The 24,774-nt window shown below is 50.7% G+C and overlaps 2 protein-coding genes across 2 annotated transcripts in view; one reads left to right on the plus strand and one right to left on the minus strand.

The window, feature by feature from the left end:
* The window catches only part of TNS3 (tensin 3), a 311,508-nt gene extending 309,027 nt beyond the window's left edge, over window positions 1–2,481 (minus strand). Inside the window, exon 1 of the mRNA XM_017888090.1 lies at window positions 2,166–2,481. The gene's annotated coding sequence lies outside the window, so the exon portion shown is untranslated. The remainder of the gene's footprint in view (window positions 1–2,165) is intronic.
* Window positions 2,482–7,606: 5,125 nt separating this feature from the next.
* LOC108539398 (carnitine O-palmitoyltransferase 1, muscle isoform-like) overlaps window positions 7,607–24,774 on the plus strand; it is a 33,785-nt gene continuing 16,617 nt past the window's right edge. The window contains exons 1-5 of the mRNA XM_017888047.1: window positions 7,607–7,712; window positions 12,399–12,604; window positions 12,751–12,996; window positions 13,086–13,271; window positions 14,124–14,192. Coding sequence (XP_017743536.1) covers window positions 7,607–7,712; window positions 12,399–12,604; window positions 12,751–12,996; window positions 13,086–13,271; window positions 14,124–14,192 — 813 coding nt within the window. The remainder of the gene's footprint in view (window positions 7,713–12,398; window positions 12,605–12,750; window positions 12,997–13,085; window positions 13,272–14,123; window positions 14,193–24,774) is intronic.

Consider the following 24,774-nt stretch of genomic DNA (forward strand, 5'->3'; position numbering starts at 1 on the left):
GCCATTTTCCCAGGACCAGTCTGCTGGATACCCAACATCTTTATAAGAACAAAACCTGCACAAGGGTCCAGGTGCAGTGGCTCACACCTGTAATCCCGGCACTTTGGGAGGCCGAGGAGGGTAGATTACCTGGGTTCAGGAGTTCCAGACCAGCCTGGCCAACATAATGAAACCCCGCCTCTACTAAAAACACAAAAAAATTAGCTGGATGTGGTGATGCGAGCCTGTAATCCCAGCTACTCGGGAGGCTGAGGCAGGAGAATTGCTTGAACCAGGGAGGTGGAGGTTCCAGTGAGCCAAGATGGCACCACTGCACTCCAGCCTGGGTGACAGAGTGAGATTCCGTCACAAACATACATGTATACATACATACTACACAGGGGCCAGGCGTGGTGGCTCACGTCTATAATCGCAACACTTTGGGAGGCCAAGGTGGGTGGATCTCCTGAGGTCATGAGTTCAAGACCAGCTTGGCCAACATGGGAAAACCTCATCTACTAAAAATACAAAAATTAGCTGGGCGTGGTGATGGTCGCCTGTAATCCCAGCGACTTGGGAGGCTGAGGCAGGAGAATCACTTGAACCCAGGAGGCAGAGGCTACAGTGAGCCAAGATTGTGCCACTGTACTCTAGCCTGGGTGACAGAGCAAGACTCTGTCTCAATAAAAAGAAAAAATGGGTCGGGCACGGTGGCTCACGCCTGTAATCCCAGCACTTTGGGAGGCCAAGGCAGGCGGATCACCTGAGGTCAGGAGTTCGCCACCAGCCTGGCCAACATGGTGAAATCCCCTCTCTACTAAAAACACAAAAATTAGTTGGGCGTGGTAGCACGCACTTGTAATCCCAGCTACTCGGGAGGCTGAGGCAGGAGAATCACTTGAACCCAGGAGTTAGAGGTTGCAGTGAGCCAAGATCACGCCATTGCATTCCAGCCTGGGCGACAAGAGCGAGACTCCATCTCAAGAAAAGAAAAAACAAATAAATAAATATTACACAAGGGATTACACAGTGCTGATGCGTCTGCATCAAGACTGGAATACATTTTGAGAGGAAGAAAAGGAGATGATTCATGCCATTTGGCAGTACGGATTTGAAGCAAGCAAACCCCACAACACATGTCCAAGAAGAATATTTTTTTGTGCTGAAGTCACAGCTCCGAAGGTGCAACTCTTCTCAGCGAACCTGCATGGACTGCTGGGGCATTGTCATCAACTTTCAATAACACAACAACTAGCAATGTGGCTATTTTCCAAGGAAATAACAGTAGGCTAGATTCTCAAGTCTGTAAGATGAGTTGTAAATGGTTCTCTTCTGCAAGTTAAAGGAATAAGTTACAAAGCAAAACTCCAAGAACAAAAGTTGTGGCCCTAATAAAACATGAACAAAATCCTGGGAAAATGTGCCAGCATTTCCCTCTCTCCTCATAAGCAATCACTTCTAGAATGTTTCCATCTAGATGTGTAACTGTCTCCTCCCATTGTGAAGTGTGCCCAGTGGGCAGCGGATTGGGAGGCCAACTCCTGACTGTCCAGAGGATGGAATGGAGGCTCTGAGTGATGTCACACCTTGGCAAGTACATGTAGCTAACTCTAAGCTCCTTCCAAAGCTCTTTTTTTGTTGTTTTTTTGTTTTTTTGTTTTTTTGAGACAGAGTCTCGCTCTGTCGCCTAGGCTGGAGTGCAGTGGCGCGATCTCGGCTCACTGCAAGCTCCGCCTCCCGGGTTCACGCCATTCTCCTGACTCAGCCTCCCGAGTAGCTGGGACGACATGCACCCGCCATCACGCTCGGCTAGTTTTTTGTATTTTAGTAGAGATGGGGTTTCACTATGTGAGCCGGGATGGGATGGTCTCGATCTCCTGACCTCGTGATCCGCCCGCCTCGGCCTCCCAAAGTGCTGGGATTACAGGCGTGAGCCACCGCGCCCGGTCCCCTCCAAAGCTCTTATCTTTTTTTTTTTTTTTTTTTTTTTTTTTTTTTTTAGCAGCAGCCTTCTTGTCCTTGGAGAACTGAGGGATACAAACAAATATTACACAACCCAATCCACAGAATGTGAGCAGATGAAGGCCATGGCTAACTGGGCCTCAGGACAGGGCACCAGGCCTCCGGTGGTCAGCGTCCCACCCAGATGACCAACCACAGATGAAAGAAAAGGAATCGAAGGTTACCTGGTTTCCATTGGAGAGAACCTCGGGTACAGGGTGTCGATAGCTACTCCTAACAGCTCAGTGAGGTCCGTACTATCAATCCAGTTTTCAGCACAACTTCAGAGAAGTTTGGGGAAGATCCCAGGACCACAAGGAGAACAAGTGGCAGGGATGAGAAGGGGTGCCACCTGGGTTCCTACAAAGCCTGCTCCCTTTCCGCTTCACCCCCAGGGTAAACAGGCAGGACAACGCAACCACAGGCTGCACCCACGCTGGGGCCTTCCTCTTGTTTGCTCAAAGCCATCTGGCAGTATGGGAAACGGAAAAGCTGGTGTCCCCAGAGCCTGGCTGACAAGAGGCGGAACCATGCAGAAAAACCGATATGTACAAATGAAAGGAGAGGCAGTACCTCCAGAGGGTCAAGGGGACTCCAGACAATAGCGATCACAGTCAGCCAAAAGTCTCTGTCAGCTCCCACTCATTCGCCCAGCTCATCTTGGCATTGAAAACGGAAGCCGGGTCTGTCTGGAAATCAGCTGGAACGTTTTTGGCTACAGAGCTGAACTCAGCACCAACAGCCCCCAGCTGGCCGCTCACCAAGAGTCCTGGTCACAGATTCACAGGCCGAGGTCGGCATTAAGCAGCCCAGTGTGTGTCTAGCCCTGTCAGCATGCCACTGGTCACACAGCTGTGCTTGCCCCGTGCGTGGTGTCCCAGGAAACCACGCTTCGGAAGAACTAACCCAGCCTGTGAAGAGCTAGCTTGGCAGGAGTCACAGCACCTCCCACCCCTCTAGCTGGGGCCCACAGGTCCTGGCAGCCAGCCATCAGGGAGAGGAATGCAACTCCGCAGGGCATGACCATGCAGAGGGGCCACCTCACTGCTAGGTGTGAGGCTGCACAGACCTCCCAATGGGCTCTGCACAGACAGACAACCAGACACCCGACAAGCTGTAGCTGATGTGGCGTGGGCATGTTGTAAAAGCAGCAGCATTGACAAACATCTTTTACTCACAAATAGCCAGCCCGGCAGCCAAGGCACCATTTGGAGTAAGGCCATCCCTCCAGGGCATTCTGAGAAGTGCCTACAATCATAAATGGGAGGGTGACACCCAGAGACTGGCAATGCCTAGGTTGGGATCCAGGTTTGGGAGAACCATTGGCGTGATAGTCACACACACACTATGCTTCTCATGCCCACCGCTGCAAACACCTTCGTGGGAAAAGGAAAATGAATGATAGTGTGTTCTGTTATCCCATGAGAAGAGTGAGCCTTTTAAAAGTGAATGAACACCGTTCCAGTTGTCACATCATCCCTAGTAACAAGCAAAATGCCGGCCTGGCACAGTGGCTCACGCCTGTAATCCCAGCACTTTGGGAGGCCAAGGCGGGCGGATCATGAGGTCAGGAGATCAAGACCTTCCTGGCTAACACAGTGAAACCCCATCTCTACTAAAAGTACAAAAAAATTAGCTGGGCGTGGTGGCGTGAGCCTGTAGTCCCAGCTACTCAGGAGGCTGAGGCAAGAGAATGGCGTGAACCCGGGAGGCGGAGCTTGCAGTGAGCCAAGATCGCACCCCTGCACCCCAGCCTGGGCAACAGAGGGAGACTCCATCTCAAAAAAAAAAAAAACAAGCAAAATGCACAGTACGCTCTCAATGAACTATGTTTTGGACTATTCCTATTTAATGGAGGTTGGGGTGGGGAGTTAAAGAGCAACACATGACCAGGCGCAGTGGCTCATGCCTGTAATCCCGGCACTTTGGGAAGCCGAAAGTACTTTGGGAGGCGGGCAGATCACCTGAGGTGAGGAGTTCGAGACCAGCCTGGCCAACATGGTGAAACAGTCTCTACTTTTAAAAATACAAAAATTAGTGGGGTTGTGGTGGCACACGTCTGTAGTCCCAGCTATGGAGGCTGAGGCAGAAGAGTCTCTTGAACCCAAGAGGCAGAGGTTGCAGTGAGCCAAGATCGTGCCACTGCACTCCAGTCTGGGCGACAGAATGAGACTCTGTCTCAAAAAAAAAAAAAAAAAAAAAAGAGCAGCACATACCTACTCTCTGTGTTGCGGGTTACCTGTCTCACTCAAAGTTTTCATCAGAATTATCTGGTTACACCTGTATCCTTGCCAGTGGAAAATGAGAACGGTCTCACCGGGATACGTGGGGAGTTGCCACCAGGGCTGCCCCAGAAATCAAGGGGCACATGTGGCCCAGGCCTGGGAAAACATTTCTCAAACCGTGTGGTCCCAATGCAGGCTGGATCTCCAGAGGTGGGGCCCACCCACCAGTCCTTCCTTCGGAAAGAGGCCAGGGCCCCATGGACTGGAGCCCAACCAAGCGACTTAACTATTCATTATGCTAATATGCCCTTTGTTGAGGGTCCAGGAGCCAATGCCCTGATACAAGCCAGCAGGGCAATGCCTTCACCCACATCACAAGCAAGCCTATTGAAATTTCAGTGCAGACTGTCTCCACCTCCCACCCTGGGAACACCCTGCCACCCTCCACGCTGCCTCCCACCAGCCCACTAGGTTGGTCGGGCATTGGTCTCAAATCTGCAAGCACCATGGAAAGTTACCCAGGGCTTTGCCACAGTTCTCCTAAAGGGTGGAACACCCTACCTTGTGTCTTTGCATTCTTCTTTGCCTTCTGTAAATCCCCTTTGCTACTCTAGAACACAGCAGGAGGCCCTGCCCACGGCCTCTGCCCACGTTGCCCCTCCATCGCAACAGGTCCTTCCTCAAAGCCACCTAGGATTTAGTCCCTCACCTCCCCCAGTCCAGCATCCCCTTGGAAAGAAACATCAGTTGACCCCAGATAGAACAACCCATCACAGCCCTATCTCTGGGCCTGCAGTCCTGCCTAGCCAGGGACCTCGAGTAATCCGGAGGAGGAACATTAGGATGAGTCTGCCTCCTCCTTGAGCCCCCGAATCTCACCAATTCTGCAAATGCCCACGTTGGAAAAGATGCCAGTAATTCTGGTTCAACATGTTCCAAGGAGGGGGAAACAACAGCCTGCTGTTGACATTCCTGACTTGGAATTGTGAACACATTCTTAGAGGGTAAAAATTAACCACCGTCAGTTGGGGAAGGCATTATGGGGAGGGCATTATGGCTGCACTTCAAGGACTGATCACAAAAACCGCCTCACTCCAAGTGCCCTGGGGCCTGCATCCACGTTTAACAGAGCCAAACCAGAGCGAGCCCAACTCTGGACTGTTCCCTCAGAAAAGCAGCCGAGGAAACCCTGAGTAATTGCACTCATAGATCATAGGCTCTGGCATGCGGTTCCCAGACTGAACCATTTATCCAAATTAAAACCATTCTCCAGAAACAAAATCAGACCCTTTTAATTGAAAATAAAACCAAGCAACCCCGAAGGCTTTTTTTTTTTTTAAATGAAAGACATTCTTCCTGCTTTCTCATCCCATTAATCACAGAGTTTACACAATCTGTCAAAATAGCTCGGTTAAGAAGTCTCCCTCTTCCTTTTCCTCCTTTTCCTGCAGGCCTGGTTTTTACCCTGGGGGTGACAACCTGGCCATGTTTAAGGACAGCGGGTGGGGGGGGGGGACACCTGAGAATCCAGCCAGCACCCTATGTCTCAACTGCAATTTGACCATATACGCCAAGGAACTCCAAAAAGCTTGTATTCACCAAAAAAAATGGAAAGAAGGGACTTATACACCCATGTCCATAGCAGCATTATTCACAACAGCCGAAGTGTAGAACTGTAAGTGTATCAACAGAGGAATGGATAAACAAAATGTGCTGTTCATACACACACATACACACACACACCCCGTATTATTCAGCCTTAAAAAGATAGAAATTGTGACACATACTACCACGTGGATGAAACCTTGAGGACAGTATGCTAAGTGAAATAAACAAATCACAAAAAATACAAATACTGTATGATTCCACTTGTATGAGGCACCCGATGTAGTCGGTTTCATAGGGACAGAAAGTAGAATGGTGGTTGCCAGGGACTGGGGGGAGGGGAACGTAGGGAGTTAGTGCTTAAGGGACACCCAGTTTCAGTTCTGCAAAATGGAAAGAGTTCTGGAGCTCGAGGGGGGTGATGGCTGCACAACGTGAGGGTACCTAATGTCGCATAACTGCACAGCTAAGCATGATTAAAACGACAAAGTTCATGTTATGCATGTTTTACCACAGTTTAAAAAAAAAAAAGTTTGTATTCTCTGATGTCAAAGAGTCTGCTAGAAATCCTTTTAAGAACATGACTAGCTACAATCTGCCCAAAGACCTATGTGCAAGCATAACACAGGATGTAAATGATCGATGAACAAATAGTGAAGTCGAAATATCGTGGTACATCCACATACTGAAGTACTATACTGTCATCAGCAGTCATATTTACACAGAGCTATTTCTGGATTGGGAAATGCTTATACTGCCACACTGATTTTAAAATACAGGATACAAAAAAATACATATGGTATGATCTCAGCTTGGTAAATTAAAAAAGCACGGAAAACATATGGCACACAAGCAGGCTAAAATATGAACCTCTGTGGAGGTGATATTAGAAGAAAATTTTTCCTTTTTCCTTAGCATTTCTCTATCTTTTCCAAGTCAACAATGAGCACATATTACAAGACAACTATTTTGTAGAAAAATAGTCAAAAAGCAAATTAAGAAGCAAAGATAAGTTCATTACTTGAGAGTCTTCTGCTACTCTCCGAGTAATACAGATTAACAAGTGTGCCTCCCTCCTGCGTGCAGGACAAGACAGAAATGCATTCTTCACCCACGTAGAGCCCTCCTATCTCCCTTAGCACCTACCCAGGACATGCACACAGGCCCCCTTTCCTCCAGCCCTGTCCACCCAGCTCTGCAGATCTTTCCAGAGGAGACAAACTGGAAACACCTGTCCCTGATCTTTGGCGAAAAACTCATCTCTATCACGCTGGCCTCCCCTGTGTCAACCAGTTGGCACACAGTTCCCTCCCAGGGGATCAGATTAGCACCTCCAAGAATGAGGAAGTTGTTCTCCAAAAGGACCACAAGGTGCTTTTCAGGCCCCTGGGGCCATGGAAATTCAGCAGGACCAAAGTACACTGGGCCTGGAGCCCAGAAGGAGGAAAGAAAACCCCACGTGGCTCCCACCCCTGAGCTCCAGAACCTGTGGAGGAACAACAACCCCAGGCTGCAAAGGCGACAAATGACAAACACAGTCACAATAACCCCAGAACCTCCCAGGGCAAAGGGCAGTTCTACCCCAGGTTTGTGGGATGCCAGAGCCTGGCCTATGTCACAGCCTCCTGTGCGTACCTTTGATCTACCTCCCAAATGGCCAGTGATGAAAGGGGTAGGCGCCCAGGGACACCTCTAAGAAAGGTGATGGATTACAAGGTGGAGAAGAATGCCAGGACCAGGCCCCTTTGTTTGCAGAGCCAGCCCGGCGCTCCAGGGAGGAATGTGCACAGGCCAGGATGCAGATGCCCCTGCTAATGGCCCAGTGTGCCCCAGGGCCCACTCTCCTGCCCGCTGTACTGCACAGCCAGATGTGGGCCTGTGCCTTTTATTGTGTGGCTCCAAGTGAGTGAAATGCTACACACTGCAGCTGTGTTCCAGGGTGATGAGGAGAGCGCGGATTCCCGAATCCTCCAGCGAGAAATAATCCCAGGGCCTGGAGCAGAGCCCGGGCTCTCCTGTAAAAAGAGAAGCAACTGCAGACGGCACTGAACGGCCTTGGCCGGCCACTTCCCGAGGACTTTCTTTTTTCTTTCTTTTCTTTCTTTTCTTTCTTTTCTTTCTTTTCTTTCTCTCTTTCTCTCTTTCTCTCTTTCTTTCTTTCTGTATTGCCACGAGTGTACCCCGGTGTATTTAAAGCATCAGCGAATTGGTCTCTACTTTTCAGGAGCAGTTTCATAAACTCTACACACAAGAGATGCCACGTCACACTGTGGCTGCCAAGACACAATGAAAGGAGGTGACCCACTTTAGTCCACCTGGAGATGTCCCCCGGTGTCCCCAGGGGCATGGCCTGGCTAGGAGTGGCACTTGTAATCGTTAGCAGGGCACCCATGTTCATCCTTCCTGGGTGCCGACAGGTTGCCGCTCACTTGGGCAACTAGAAGAAAGATTCCTAAAGATTCTTCTGATATCTTAGAAACAAAGCCAGGCCTGCAAAGGGCGTATTAAGTGCTATTATCTTTCCCCAAAAGAGAAGAGGAAGAGGAAGGGCAGACAATCTAACATGAACCATAATTAGAGTTGAGGGAGGAAGGAAGAGTAAAGAAAGGCCCAGCCTTGGGGGCCGAGGAAGCAGCTGGGACTGGCGCACTGGCTGCAGTAGACGGCAGGCACACCGCAGCTCCTGAGCCTTGGCCTGGCCGCTCCAGCAGGGGCTGGGCTGTGGGTGGAGACTGCACAAACCCCTCATCTTGGCAAGAACTCCAAGCATTGCTGACGGATGTGGATTCAGATCCAAGGCTTGGTATGCTCACAACACACACAAGTGACTTGAGCTCGCTGTCTCAGCGCTCTCTTCCCGAAAAGGAAGACCATCAAGATGGCATACGTGCATGGTTTAGCAACAATCAGACTGGGAACAGAAAGTGCCAGAGCCAGCTTGGGTACTTGAGTAGTGAAAGGAAAGGGGTCTTGTTAGCTGCATTATTAGGCTGAGGGCTGGCGGGCTGTTTGCAGAGGGTTCCCAGGGCTTCCTGCCCAGCGCTGGGGTGGAGACAGGGACAGAGAGGTCTCTCCCCTGAGGGGTGGCTCTGAGGAGCACTTCCCTAGCTCCGAGAGTACCTCCCTCTGCCAGAGGGAATTTTCTAGATCACAGACGTAGAATCCTTCAGCATAATCTTTCATTCATTTTGCCCAGGAGACAAAAGAGTACTAGACTACTGCCTTCCAAAAAAAAAAAATCAGCCGGGCGCAGTGGCTCACACCTGCAATCCCACACTTTGGGAGGCCGAGGCAGGTGGATCACCTGAGGTCAGGAGTTCAAGACCAGCCTGGCCAACAAGGCAAAACCCCATCTCTACTAAAAATACAAAAATTGGCTGGGTGTGGTGGTGTGCGCCTGTAATCCAGCTACTTGGGAGGCTGAGGCAGAACTGCTTAAACCCAGGAGGCAGGGATTGCAGTGAGCTGAGATGGCCTGACTGGTAGCAAGACTCCATCTAAAAAAAAAAAAAAGAAAGAAAGAAAGAAAAGAAAGAAAAGAAAGAAAGAAAGAAAGAAAGAAAGAAAGAAAGAAAGAAAGAAAGAAAGAAAGAAAGAAAGAAAGAAAGATCAGCATGTAAGAATCCTCCCTTCCCTGACACAGGGAGCATTCTGACGGACCCTAAATTGCGTGCAGTACTTCATCCCCAAGTTAATGGCCCCCCTCCTCAGTCACCCTCATTTTCACTGGCCTCCTCCCTCCTGTTTGGCAGAGGCAGCTCCCAGCGAGGGTAGGAGGCAACAGGTGAGGGATACCAGGTGGAGCTGCACCAGGTGCATGGGGCAGGGAGGTTGCGGGGGGTGGTTAGAGGTGTGCCTAGAGGGCCACGGTGCTCCTAAAGTACACTGAGCATGGCAGGAGATGCTGCCACACAGACAATGGAGACACCCGAAGGACCCCGAGCTCAGCACTCCAACCCCACATTGCAGTGGTGGACGTGTACCAAACACATTCCTGAGTCACAGGGTACAAACAGAAAGCTCAAGAATCTTGGAGAGTCTAGTTTTCTGCTTTTACGAGAAACGGACAGACATCAAGGAAACCACTGTTCCTGCCCGAGCTGCCCCCGAAAAGCCCTGCAGCAGGACACGGACCTGCATCAGGACTCAACATACTCTAAAATTCAAAACGCCCTCTCAATCTAGGAGAATGTAGCCCTGCTCAGCAGCATTTTGGTGGCAGCGATTTTTGTTGTCTCGGCGTCTCAGAAGCAGTGCGGCAGCGTGGAAATGACACACCTGTGAACCACAATCCCTGTGAAGATGAAGCCACGCAACACGCCCTTCACTGTGGAGGCCGAAAGAACTGTGTTCCATGTCATGATGGTTAACTAAACACCTACTTAATTAACCAACTAACCAGCATCCCTTATTCTAGATCAACAAGGATAGCAGCAGAGGATTCTAGATAGACAGGACTAGCTCTAGGTCATTCCAGGCATGGCTTGCAGGGGTTAGCTGATCCCCCAATGATTTCTGGAGTCCTACAGGAAGGACCCGGGGGTCCCAGGGTCAACTCACCTCCTGGAGAGCTTCAGACGCCCAGACCTACCCTTCCCATGGCAGCCCCTGCTGCATGGAGCAAACCCACCAGATCCACCCGCAACACAGGAGGCTCCTCCTCCCTGGGAAATCTATGGGGCCACTGTGAGGAAGCCTCGAAGCCTCAATTCTAAGTGTGCTGCTGAGGCACTCAGCAAATGTCTCTGGCCTCCTATAAGTGGCAGGGATCTAAATAATGCTTTCTGCCCTCAGGAAGGTGGAAAGTTCCTCCCCCTCGCAAGTTCATACACAGGGACACAGAGGGAACAAGAGGCTTCCCCTGAACAGGGGTGGTTTACAATAGGCTGATCTTAGGAAAGGGGTGGGGCACATAGAATCAGAGGACTGGGTTCATTCAGATCCCTAACTGTTCCCGAACTTGAGGAATTTACTTGGTATTTTACTCATCTGTAAAATGGGTCCTTGTGTAGAATGCTAAGCAGATGTAAGCTGCGACTGCCAGATGGTAGTAGGTCAGCCCTTCCACTCACTGTTCTTGCCATATTGCCTCCTCTTCAGGTCTCTGCTATCCCCTTCAGCAACACCTCCTGCAGTGGAGGAACACACTTTGACACCCCCTTTCCTGCCTTTTATTTCCAGAGTCACATTTGCAAATAGCTCACTATCAAAACATTAGGTGCCAAAGAGATACTTTGTAAAAAAAAAAAAAAAAAAAAAAACCCATTTGCATTCAAGAATAAGTAGTGCAGCTGGCTTCCAAACCACTAGGTACCAAAGAGATACTTTTTAAGAAAAAACAAAACCATCAATTTGCATTCAGGAATAAGTAGTGCCCCGGGGTTACTAGTTTTTCCATCTTGCTGATTTTTAAAGAAATAATTCAGCTGAGCTGCTGATAGCTATGGCAGCCTCAGCTGAGGAATTGCTGTCTGGACATGCATTAGAATTCAGGCGACAGTCAGACATGCAGCAGCAGCCAGGAGCAGGGCTCTGGGACCCCACAGTCCTGTCCCAGAATCCCAGGCTGCACTAGTGTCATGTTTCATTTCATCTCGGCCAAGTTACTTGGCCTTCCTTTGCCTCAGTTTACTCGTCTGTAAAATGGGGTAATCATAATCCCAACTTCCTCCAAGGACTGTAATTTGGGTGAAATGAAATGAATGCCTGGAAAGCATTTAGCACAAGCAAACACTCAATAAGCGTTCCTGTTACTTTGTCTTCGGGGTCACCATTACTATTTCTAAGGTCAGGAGTCTGGCTTGCTGCCAGTTCCTCCTGTCAGCTCCCTGTGTACACAACCCCACCCCTGTGCTGCCACACCCCACCAGGACCCTGAGCACCTCCATCTCTGGGTAATGGCCTTGCCCCTCCACCCTCCAGCTGCAGAGACTCCCCACCCCCACCCTGGCCCTCAAGGCCTCAGCACAGAAAAGCCTTTCTTAATACTTGTTGATTGATTTGCAAATATAACCTCACAGGCCCCAAAGAGGGAAGAACCAGAATCACCAGAACAAGCAAACCTCATTCAAAAGGGAAAGCATGAAAGCACTTTAAAAAAGTAATATGCACAGACCAAAGCCTCAAGAAAATCTACCAAAATATCAAAAGGTTGGTTAGTTCTGAAGGGCTATGCAATATTAATACAATGAGTTCTGCATTCATACTTCCCAGTATCTTTTCAGAGTCCTCCATGATCATGCATTTAAGTAGTGAAAAAAATGGGGGAGAAGCCAACTCGGAAGATCAAAGTGTGCGAATGGGCCCCAAGGAAGCCTGGGGGCTTCCCAGGGCGTTGTGACCACCCTCAATAGTGCTCTCTGCTGGCCCCACACCCTGAGGGCGCTTTGAGTTTTTCAACCACGCTGGAGTCCAGGTCACCTGCTGACACTGTCTGGAGAATGCCAGAGGAACGCCTAAGTGTCTTCCCGCCACAGACACTCAAATCACTCCAAGCAAAGGACCCCGGACACACATGTCAGGCCGCTGCGCAGCACCGACACAGAGACCCCTGGGACGTCAGGGACCCTCCTTCCTGCTGCTTGTCAGCGACAGCTCCCGCGTGCCAGGAAGCACATGCCACAGAGCTGGCCCCCAGCCTGGGACAGCCCCCCTCACCCCACCCCACCCCGGAACATCCCCCCGCCCGAGGTCCGTCCTTCGGGGAAAAACGGAATCGCAAAAGGACCCCACTACCTGTCCACCCACTCAAAAGGGAAAGGGAGAGACGCACTGAGAGTTTTGCCTATGAAAAAGTAGGAGAAGGGTTTCGAGTCTGCACATTGAAGCCTCTAGCTGCGGATCTCCACCTGGAGTCTCTGAGGACTCCTTAGGGTAACAGAGTCCGCTCAGCTTCCCGACAGGCGACTGCGACAGAACTGCTCCAGTTCTCTGCCCGCAGTCTCAGTCCCAGGCGCCCGGGCGCCACGGGTCCCACTCGAGTGGATCTCTGGCGTCCCAAGCCCTGTCTCCAAACCATTGTGGCATCAGTGCCCCGTCCCCGACTCCATCGGAGCTGGCCGCGCGTCCCCAGCCCCCTGTCCTGGGACTCCTGCTGAGTTCCGCCGCCGGCCAGCGCCCAAACTCCCGTACTCGCGCCCAAACCCCTTGCCCGTGCCGCCCCAACCGGTCCCCGGTCCCTAACTGGGTTCCTCTCCCCATGAGCCCATCTCCGTCTCCTGAGCTCACAGTCCTCCCGCGTTCACCGATACTCTCATCCCCACCGTTTCGCCCCAGCCCAAGATCCCTTGGCGTTCTCCCCAAGCGTCGTCCTGGCGGCCCGACCTGCGAAAGCCCGCGCCGGCCCTGAAACAAAGAGTGGGCGGCGGCGCGTGGCGGCGTTTCCTCCTTAACCCGGCCCCATACTGGAGGTCCTGCGGCGCGTCCGGCGGGCGATGGCCGCAGCCCGAGGCTGGGCTCCGAGTAAGCGCGCGGGCGGGCACCGTCCTCCTGGCTGGCGCCGCGCCAGCTGCAGGGCCCCCTCGAGGCGGCGCGGGCAATCGCCACGGCCGGCCCCCGCGCCCGCGCCCGCGCCCCGAGCCTGGTGGGTCACCTGGCCTCATCACCCTAACAATACGGCGCGCCTCCAGGCGCAGGTCACCCGGACCCCCAGCCCTGCCGAGGTGTGCTCTGGGACATCCCTTCGCTGGCTGCGGAGGGGACCCGGGATTATCGGACCCATTGAGCAGCCCAGGCTCCAAGCGGTCTGGAGACTTGCAGGTTCCGCCGGGCCGGTGTTAGAGTACCTGGGGAGGCTGGTTCGGATCCTGGTTCCTGCACAACCAGTTCATTCTTTAATTAAGCGCTTGTAATTAAGGTGCTCTCCGGGAGCAAGACCTACCCTCCCTCCTGTGGCTCACAGTCTAGTGGGGTCGCGCATACATAAAGGAGCACAGCCGCTCCGGAAAGCCCAGGGTGCCCTAGAAGCCCCTGAAAGACCCAGCTAATGAAGGGAGGAGGTCAGGGAAGTCTTTAGAAGTCACATGACTTCTTAAAATGCGCCGGGACAAATGAGCAGAATTTAGGCAAGCCAGGCGGAAACCAGAAAAACGATCCCGAGCAGAGAGATTCTCAGAGGAGGAAAGGCCTATAGGTTGTCCATCCTGACTGTCTATCTCTGAGATTCAGATGACCCTGAACTCTGTCTCTTAGCCTCAGTTTCCCCATTTGTGAGATCGGAGGAATAGAAAAATTCTGCAGAAATCAGAAGTGCTCTTCCTCCAGGGAGGTCACAAGAGAAATTTCATCAGCGGTTCGTCCTGTGGTCCTTTGCAGGAAAACATCTTCCCCGCCAGCCTCCCACAGAAGAGAGACCTAGATTTCATCTGCCACGTGGAGCAGGCGGTCTCATCATCCCACTCGGAGCAGGGCCCAGGGCAAGTTTTGGAGGACAGTCACCTCCAAAACTTTGGATCCGGGAGCAGAACTGCCTAACCCATCCGCAGCCCTGGGGTCCTGCCCTGCTCCTCTGGCCCCTTCAGGGCAGCGGGGGAAGCAGGGAAAACAGCTTATCAGAGATGGCAAAGAAACTGAGCAAGAATAATTATCCTGGAAAAGACTTTCAGAAGCAACCAACAGAAACTTGGAGGCTCCAGATCCAAACAGCTGAGAATGTGGGGCCTGAGCCATGCTCTGACTCCACTCCCACCACACAAGGAGAAACAAGAGCTGTTTTTCTGGAAGACTTGAACACCCCCTGCTATGCTCTGGAAGGTTGTGTCGTTTCTCATCCCCAGACTGATCTGGGTACTTATTCCCAGGCAAAGACTTCATGAACACCAAGCCCCAACCCTCAGAGATGAGGCAGTCATTTTTCCTGCCCTCTAGGAGACACCAGGCCAAGAGTCAATGAGATGGGTCAGGGGGTGCCAGGGAAGATGCCACAGGGGAAGGTGGGGAGGAGGCCACAGCCAGCTGAGTTAGGAATAGGGGGTGAGGCTGGTACTGTTACAATCCCCTTTGTCCTGTTAAGGAAACCGGATCTGACATTCTAGGCAACTTGTTGAAGGTCACCCACCTGGTCAGGCAAAGAAAGTGGGAGGGACTCAGGACTATCTGGCCTTGAGGCTACTCTTAACTACTTCCCAGCTGCCTGACCACACCATCCACTCTGTGCAATTGGACCAAATCATCACTTTGCTCAACCCTCTCTTCCATTAGACTGTGGTGACCTTCACACCCAGAGCCAATTACATGCTATTCTGTGCATCACAGAAACCGTCATAATACCAAAAACCATGTTGGCCGAGTGACAACATGAATTTGCATCAAATGGGTGCAGTGTTAGGGCACCCATTTACTGGAGTTGACACTGTTGTTTGCCTGAGAACTCATAGTCAGGAAAACTCAGTGCAGTGCTGGGGTTCTCTGGCCCTTTGTCAGGGAGCCTCTCCTAAAGTCTCTCCAAACTGCTACTCACACCAAAGCCAGATGGCCCCACCGGCTGCACTGCCCTTGTTGGGGTAGCAATGGAAGGGGATGCCCCAGCCACACCTTTGTTTAGCAAAAATTGATTTGGGTGCTCATTCATGCAGTATCTGTGGTTATACTCCCTGGCAGTATCTCAAGAAAGGAGAAGAAAAACCAGGCTCCAGTATCCCCATGCACTCTGTTTTGGCTGGGGCGGCTGCTCCCCAGGTTCCCCACACCTCGTCCAGAGGCACATGAAGGGAAGCCTCTCTGGATCCCCTGTCAGGACCTGGGCCCCTTCCAGAGCTTCGCTTCCCCAGCCCAGGGCCTCCCCACTTCCCAGGCTGCAACTTCGAGTTTCCAAGAAATTAGACAAAAACAGGGCATGAACAAGTATCTGGAAAAGGGAATGTGCATTTTTTCCATCCTTAACCATCCAAAAAAAAATCTCAAATTTGAAAGCAAAAGTCCCCAACATTTAGCTGAAAAAAAAAAAAAGCAGTAATATGCCAAAAGTGGCCTCTCCCTCCTAGTATGCCAAGCAGAGGGCAGGGAAGTCTGGGCAAGAACCTCCCGCCAATCTCCTTCCTCCCTGAGCCCTTCTCTGCAGACTCATTCTTGCTTCTCCCCTGTAGGAGTTTTAGAAGATGTGTTGGAAGCTTGTCATTGCAATGAAGATTGTCTTTGCCGCCGCAAAAATCTGATAATTTGTATCCCTAGATCAAGGGAGGTATATGAGCAAGGACTTGGATATTTTCCCTTATTTCTTATTTTCTGTCACTTAAGTTAGTATTTCCCAAAGACCAACTGAAAGAGAAGCAGGAAACATTACACAGGATGGAGTTACAAAGCTCTACAGGGTGTTCAGAGAACTGTGAAGTTGGAGCATGAGCAAATGCCTGTGTTTTGCCTTAAGATACTGAGTCTCGGCCGGGCGCGGTGGCTCAAGCCTGTAATCCCAGCACTTTGGGAGGCCGAGACGGGTGGATCATGAGGTCAGGAGATCGAGACCATCCTGGCTAACCTGGTGAAACCCCGTCTCTACTAAAAAATACAAAAAACTAGCCGGGCGAGGTGGCGGCGCCTGTAGTCCCAGCTACTCGGGAGGCTGAGGCAGGAGAATGGCGGGAACCTAGGAGGCGGAGCTTGCAGTGAGCTGAAATCCGGCCACTGCACTCCAGCCTGGGCTACAGAGCAAAACTCTGTCTCAAAAAAAAAAAAAAAAAAAAAGAAGTCTCAGCTGGGCAGGGTGGCTCACACCTATAATCCCAGCACTTTGGGAGGCCGAGGAGGGCGGATCATGAGGTCAAGAGATCGAGACCATCCTGGCCAATATGATGAAACCCCGTCTCTACTAAAAATACAAAAATTAGCTGGGAGTGGTGGCACGCACCTGTAGTTCAAGCTACTCTGGAGGCAGAGTGAAGTGCGGAGACAGGAGAATCACTTGAACCCAGGAGGTGGAGGTTGCAGTGAGCTGAGATCATACCACTGCACTCCAGCCTGGGTGACAGAGCAAGACTCTGTCTCAAAAGAAAAAAGAAAGAAAAAAAAGATACTAAGTCCCTTGAGACTCTTATTGGAACATCTGGCCCTTTTCTCTCTTCCTTTTTCTCTTCCCAAACACACGAATCCTCACCTACAACTCAACAAAGTGGGCTTTACACTTGGCAGGCCTGGCTAGAGGCACCTCAGCTTTTCCATGTCTTAGCACCTTTTCGGAATGTATGTAACCTTGGTGTTTGTGATGGTTCATGTCAGATGTCAACTTGACTGGGCTAAGGGCTGCCCAGATAGCTGGTAAAATGTGATTTCTGGGTGTGTGGGTGGGGCATTTCTGAAAAAGCTTAGCATTTGAATGGGTAGACTGAGTAAAGCAAATCCATCCTCACCAATTTGGGTGGGCACCATCCAGTCCTTCAAGGGCCCAAGTAGAAAATAAAAAGGCAGAAAAAGGGTGAATTCTTCCCCTTCCTTCTTGAGCTGGAACATTCATTTTCTTTTGCCCTGAAATACCAGTGCTCCTGGTTTTCAGGCCTTTGGACTGAGACTGGCAATTACACCACAAGCTTTCCTGTGTCTCCAGTTTGCAGATGTAGAACTTAGCCTCCATAACTGTGTGAGCCAGTTCCTACAATAAATTTCTTCTAAGCTGGGCACGATGGCTCACGCCTGTAATCCCAGCACTTTGGGAGGCAAAGGCGGGCAGAGCACGAGGTCAGGAGATCAAGACAATCCTGGCTAACATGGTGAAACCCCGTCTCTACTAAAAAATAAAAAAATAAAAACTTAGCCGGGTGTGGTGGCAGGCGCCTGTAGTCCCAGCTACTCGGGAAGCTGAGGCAGGAGAATGGCGTGAACCCAGGAGGCAGAGCTTGCAGTGAGCCAAGAATGCACCACTGCATTCCAGCCTGGGCAACAGAGCGAGACTCCATCTCAAAAATAAATAAATAAATAAATTTCTCCTTTATATCTGCATATGCCCTATTGGTTCTGTTTCTCTGGAGAACCCTAATACAGAACCTTGTTTCCAAAAACTGCACCTGCACACCAACTCTACAAACATGGGCCCTGGGAGCCCACTTCATGGATGCCCACTGCATGGATGCAGATTCAGGTTCTTCTTCTTCTCCTTCTCCTTCTCCTTCTCCTTCTCCTTCTTCCTCCTCCTCCTCCTCCTCCTCCTCCTCTTCCTCCTCTTCCTCCTCTTCCTCTTCTTCCTCTTCCTCTTCCTCCTCTTCCTCTTCCTCCTCTTCCTCTTCTTCCTCTTCCTCTTCTTTTCTTCTTCCTCTTCTTCCTCCTCTTCTTCCTCCTCCTCCTCCTCCCCTTCTCCTCCTCCTTCTTCTTCTTCCACAGAGTTTCGCTCTTGTTGCCCAGGCTGGAGTGCAATGGCGCAATCTCAGCTCACCACAATCTCCGCCTCCCAGGTTCAAGCAATTCTCCTGCCTCAGCCTCCTGAGTAGCTGGGATTACAGGCATGCACCACCATGCCCAGCTAATTTTTGTATTTTCAGTAGAGACAGCTTTCTCCATGTTGGTCAGACTGGTCTCGAATTCCCAACCTCAGATGATCTGCCCACCTCCGCCTCCCAAAGTGTTGGGATTACAGGCGTGAGCCACCACACCCAGCCCAGGTTCTTCTTCTTAACATACCTATAGGGACTTCTTGCACTGTGCCAGCCCCATGGCCCTCTGCTTCTAGAATCACTGCAGTAAAAAATCAGAGCCTGAATGAAGTCAACATTGGTTACCCTGGTTGGATCTGAGATTCCAGATTTTTCCGACTGCAAGAACCTTCACTATCCCTGACAAGTGCTTGACTGACTCCCATGATGGGGATCACCCAGCTTGGTAGAAATCAGCCCATTCTTTGCCCAGTAGGAAGGCCTTTCTTGGAGAGCAGTGATAATCTGATGACATCATGACAGATATCTCCCAATGGCTATAAGGGAACAGGAGAGGGAGCCTGGGGAGGGCTCTCTGCAGGGACTGCCTGAGACTCAGGAGTCTGCCGGGCAGACCTTTCTGGAGCCATGTGGGTGGAGGAGGGGCAGGCTGCAGGTGCAAAGCAGGAAGCCCTGTAAGAGCCTGGTGTCAGTGCGAGGGGGCAGTGCTCGAGCCTGTGCCGGGCAATGCGAGGAGGTGGCCAGAGGGGACGAAGACAGGCAGTGAGAGAGAGCCCACAGGAGGCTGCTGAGAGCCTAGGCTGGAGAAACATGCAGGAGGGGCCACATGGTGGAATGGCTAAACTTGGATCCTTTTAAATTCAGGTAGATTATAGTAAGAATTCTGGAGCTGCATCACAAACACCTCTGCGAGCCTCAGTTTTCTAACCTGTAAAATGAAGGTATTAAACCTAAAGCCACATGAACTTTATGAGAACTGGGTGAGATTACCTTCCTGAAGCTCTTAGCACAGTGCCTGAGGCACAAGGAGAACTTGGCAAACCATGGCTCCACAGCAGCTGTTTGAGAGGTGCCGTATGCCTGGGCAGGCCTTGGAGATTGGCTGGAGAGGGGAATGAGCGCAACCAGCCTTGAGAAGTGCCCTGGCCGAAGAGTGACCACTGGCCCCACAGGGTCTGGTGCCTTAGGGGTGCTCACAGAAATATAGACCAAAGCAGCTAGATCATTGGCTTGGGGCTCTGTGGTTTTGCTTTGTGGGCCAGGCGTGGTGGCTCGTGCCTGTAATCCCAGCACTGTGGGAGGCTGAGGCAGGAGGATCACTCTTGACTCAAGGTCAGGAGTTCGAGACCAGTCTGGCCAACATGGAGAAACCCTGCCTCTACTAAAAACACAAAAATTAACTAAGCATGGTGGTGAACGCCTGTAATTCCGGCTACTCAGGAGGCTGAGGCATGAGAATTGCTTGAACCCAGGGGGCAGCGGTTATATTGAGCTGAGATCTCACCACTGCACTCCAGCCTGGGCAACAGAGTGAGATTCTGCCTCACATAAAACAATAAATACATAAATAAATGCATACATACATACATACATACATACATACATACAATTATGAAATAGAGAAGGGAATGTCTATTCAAATGTTTTATGTCCACTTGGCAGCGATCCCCTGGAAACCCTAAAGCTCTTTGCAGCTACCTGACTGGCGGCTGGGAGTCCCACAGAAGGGAAAAGCGGGTTCTGCTGGCTCCCTCTGTTGCTTTGCCTGGAAGAGCCTGTTTCCGCTTATTCTAGAAAACTTCCAACTTGGCCGGGCGTGGTGGCTCATGACTGTAATCCCAGCATTTCGGGAGGCCAAGGCAGGTGGATCACCTGAGGTCAGGAATTCAAGACCAGCCTGGCCAACATGGTGAGACCCCGTCTCTACTGAAAATACAAAAAATTTAGCTGGGCATGGTGGCAGGCGCCTATAATCCCAGCTACTTGGGAGGTTGAGACAGGGAAATCACTTAAACCTGGGAGGCGGAGGTTGCAGTGAGCCGAGATCGTGCCATTGCACTCCAGCCTGGGCAACAAGAGCAAAACTCTGTCTCAAAAAAGAAAACCTCCAGGTCATCCACCAGGTTTCTGCTAGGAGCTTGCCTGGCTGCCCCGCATCACATCATTGGAGTGTAATCCTCTGGTCTAGACGTCTCTGACTCAGAGCTGCACAAATTTTTGGGAATGGTTTTCATCTCTACAACACCCCTTCCTACCTTTGATGCTGTATGTCCTTTGCACAACATACTAGTTTCTAAAAATGAGACTACAGTTGTCTAGTTTTCTGGAAAACGATGTCATTTTCTAAAAGGAAATGAACCCTAGGAGCGGAAAGCCGCAACTGCCCACCCATCCCCATGCACAAGTCTCCACAGTGCCCAGCTCCATGTGCTCAGGTCCTCTTCCGACTCTTTTTTTTTTTTTTTTTTTTTTTTTTTTGAGACAGAGTCTCGCTCTGTCACCCAGGCTGGAGTGCAGTGGCCGGATCTCAGCTCACTGCAAGCTCCGCCTCCCGGGTTCCCACCATTCTCCTGCCTTAGCCTCCCGAGTAGCTGGGACTACAGGCGCCCGCCACCTCGCCCGGCTAGTTTTTGTATTGTTAGTAGAGATGGGGTTTCACCGTGTTAGCCAGGATGGTCTCGATCTCCTGACCTCGTGATCCGCCCGTCTCGGCCTCCCAAAATGCTGGGATTACAGGCTTGAGCCACCGCGCCTGGCCAGTTCAGGTCCTCTTCTGATGCCACTGCAGGCACCACAGTCATTAACTAAACTTCCCTCGGTGCTGCCCTTGTGTCAGTTTTCCTCATACTCACCAGGAACTAAAAAGCACTCCTTGAATCAAAGTAAGCATTATCACTTAGATTTACCCAGATTTTATTCCCCAAGTACCATCAAAAGAAACTAGCTGCTGGGTGCGGTGGCTCACACCTATAATCCCAGCACTTTGGGAGGCTGAAGAAGGGCGATCTCCTGAGGTCAAGAGTTCGAGACCAGCCTGGCCAGTATGGTGAAACCCCGTCTCTACTAAAAATATACAAATTAGCTGGGAGTGGTGGCGCGCACCTGTAGTTCCAGCTACTGAGGAGGCTGAGACAGGAGAATAGCTTGAACCCAGGAGGTGGAGGTTGCAGTGAACTGAAACGCACCACTGCACTCCTGCCTGGGTGACAGAGCAAGACTCCATCTAAAAAAAAAAAAAAAAAAAAAAAAAAAAAAAAAAAAAAAAAAAAAAAAAAAAAAAAAAAAAAAAAAAAAAAAAAAAAAAAAAGAAAGAAAGAAAGAAAGAAAGAAAGAAAGAAAGAAAGAAAGAAAGAAAGAAAGAAAGAAAAGAAAAGAAAAGAAAAAGAGGAAAAAAAAGAAACTACCAAGACCCATGCCGGGCATGGTAGCTCACACCTGTAATCCCAGCACTTTGGGAGGCTGAAGCGAGTGGATTACCCAAGGTCAGGAGTTTGAGACCAGCCTGACCAATATGGTAAAACCCTGTCTCTACTAAAAATACAAAAATTAGCCTGGCGTGGTGGCTCATGCCTGTAATCCTAGCTACTTGGGAGACTGAGGTAGAAGAATCGCTCGAACCTGGGAGACGGAGGTTGCCGTGACTGGAGATCACGACACTGCATTCCAGCCTGGGTGACAGAGTAAGACTCCATCTCAAAAAAAAAAAATTAGCAAGACTCAAGACTCTCCACTTCTGGTTTCCTGGGTAGGATTCCAGAACCTTCTCTGCGGTATCTAGACTTGGAGAAGAAAGTTCTGTGGCAATGTTCTTAGGTCAGCATCCTGCTCACTCCCATACGTGGGCCTGGGACATTGCTGGCACAGCCTGTGGGGGGGCAATGAGCAGGTAGGAATCTGACAGCAGGAAGACAGCCAGAGTGGAGGTGATGCGAGACACCTGTGTGAGCAGACGCTCCCTCTCCCTTCCTCCCTCCCTCCTTCCTCCCCTCTCTCTCTCCTCTCCCCTTCTTTTATTCCCCGACCCTGCCTTTTCTTCCTCTCTCCCTCTCCTTCTCTTTTTCTCCTTTTCTTTTCTCTTCTCTCTCTCTCATGGTCTCTCTCTCTCACTTCTATCTTTCCTCTATCTTCCCTTCTTCTCCCCCCTTCCCTCTCTCATCTCTCTCTCACTCTCTTCCTCTCTCTTTAGACTACGGTGGCATAATTTTCTCTCTCCCCTTTCTCTCTCTTCCTCTCTCTCCTTTCTCCCTCTCTCACCCTGCCCCTTACTGTCTCTCCCCCTCCCTCAATCCCTCTTCTTCTTTCTCTCTCTTAGGACACATATCCAAAGGACAATAGGACTCAGATGAAAACTGGATGAAAATTGTAAGAACTATTTCTCAGGGCTGAGCGCAGTGGCTCACATCTGTAATCCTAGCACTTCGGGAGGCCAAAGCAGGTGGATCACGAGGTCAGGAGTTCAAGACCAGCCTGACGAACATGGTGAAATCCTGTCTCTACTAAAAACACAAACATTAGCCGGGCCTGGTGGCGCATGCCTGTAATCCCACCTACTCAGGAAGCTGAGGCAGGAGAATCGCTTGAACCTGGGAGGCAGAGGTTGCAGTGAACAGAGATCATGCCACTGCACTCCAGCCTGGGCAACAAAGCAAGATTCTGTCTCAAAAAAAAAAAAAAAAAAAAAAAAGAATTATTTCTTGGCGCCAGGCACAGTGGCTCACACCTGTAATCCTAGCACTTTGGGAGGCCAAGGCTGGAGGATCACCTGAGGTCAGGAGTTCGAGATCAGCCTGGCCAACATGGCGAAACCCCATCTCTATTTTAAAAAACAAAAAAATTAGCCAGGCATGGTGGTGCGTGCCTGTTGTCCCAGCTACTTAGGAGGCTGAGGCAGGAGAATCGCTCGAACCCGGGAGGCAGAGGTTGCAGTGAGCCAAGGTCACACCACTGCACTGCAGCATGAGGGATAAAGCGAGACTCTGACTCAAAAAAATAAAGAATTACTTCTCAGAGGACACAGTGAGCCATCATGTTTAGGGTCTTAAGGGATGCCACCCTTGTCTGGTGTCTCTCACCACCTAGACCTTGGTGGAGAGAGATTCACTTTTTTTTTTTTTTTTTGAGACGGAGTCTCGCTCTGTCGCCCAGGCTGGAGTGCAGTGGCCGGATCTCAGCTCACTGCAAGCTCCGCCTCCCGGGTTTACGCCATTCTCCTGCCTCAGCCTCCCGAGTAGCTGAGACTACAGGTGCCTGCCACCGCGCCCGGCTAGTTTTTTGTATATTTTTTTAGTAGAGACGGGGTTTCACCATGTTAGCCAGGATGGTCTCGATCTCCTGACCTCGTGATCCGCCCGTCTCGGCCTCCCAAAGTGCCGGGATTACAGGCTTGAGCCACCGCGCCCGGCCGAGATTCACATTTGAGCCCCAGTTGTCACTGGTAGTGAGATGGAGACCCCCTTCCCCTCCGAGCCAAAGGCCTCAGTCACGATATTAAGAAAATAATCCCGGCTGGTCACGGTGGCTCACGCCTGTAATACCAACACTTTGGAAGGTTGAGGTGAGCAGATCACCTGAGGTCGGGAGTTTGAGACCAGCCTGATCAACATGGAGAAATCCTGTCTCTACTAAAAATTCAAAATTAGCAGGGCGTGGTGGCACATGCCTGTAATCCCAGCTACTCGAGAGACTGAGGCAGGAGAATCGCTTGAACCTGGGAGGCAGAGGTTGTGGTGAGCTGAAATTGTGCCATTACACTGCAGCCTGGGCAATATGAGCAAAACTCTGTCTTAAAAAAAAAAATAGAAAAGAAAAGAAAAGAAAGTAATGCCAGCCAGACATGGTGGCTCACGCCTGTAATCCCAGCACTTTGGGAGGCTGAGCCAGGCGGATCACCTGAGGTCAGGAGTTCGAGACCAGCCTGACCAACATGGAGAAAGCTCATCTCTACTAAAAATACAAAATTAGCGTGGTGTGGTGATGCATGCCTGTAATCCCAGCTACTTGGAAGCCTGAGGCAGGAGAATTGCTTGAACCCGGGAGGCGGAGGTTGCAGTGAGCTGAAATTGCGCCATTGCAATCCAGCCGGGGCAACAAGAGCAAAATTCCGTCTCAAAACAAAACAAAACAACAAACAATAAAATAATCCCCATCTCCTTCACTGTAAAGGGTTGCAATGAACAAGAAGATAATCTGGACAAAGCAATCTATGAAACAAAGAGAAACAAGCTATGATGACATTGATATGTCACTTGGGTATTGCACATGAATAATAATTAGTATGTGAGTAGGCAAAATAGCCATGCATGATGTTGCTCACCTGTGGTCCCAGCTACTCAGGAGGCTGAGGTGGGAGGACAGCTTCGGCCCAGGTGTTCGAGCCTGCAGTGAGCCATGACCATACCATTGCACTCCAGCCTGGGCAGCACAGTGAGACCCTATCTCTAAAGTAAATATATAAAAATAACATAAAATGCCAGAGCGCATGTTTACTGTGTGGCTTTGGCAAGTTCACTAATTTCTCTGTGCCTCAGTTTCTTCTTCTGTGAAAAAATGGAGATGATGGCCGGGCGCGGTGGCTCAAGCCTGTAATCCCAGCACTTTGGGGGGCCGAGACG

Source organism: Rhinopithecus bieti, unplaced genomic scaffold, assembly GCF_001698545.2.
Source record: "Rhinopithecus bieti isolate Rb0 unplaced genomic scaffold, ASM169854v2 scaffold_17174, whole genome shotgun sequence".
Taxonomy (NCBI): Eukaryota; Metazoa; Chordata; class Mammalia; order Primates; family Cercopithecidae; genus Rhinopithecus; species Rhinopithecus bieti.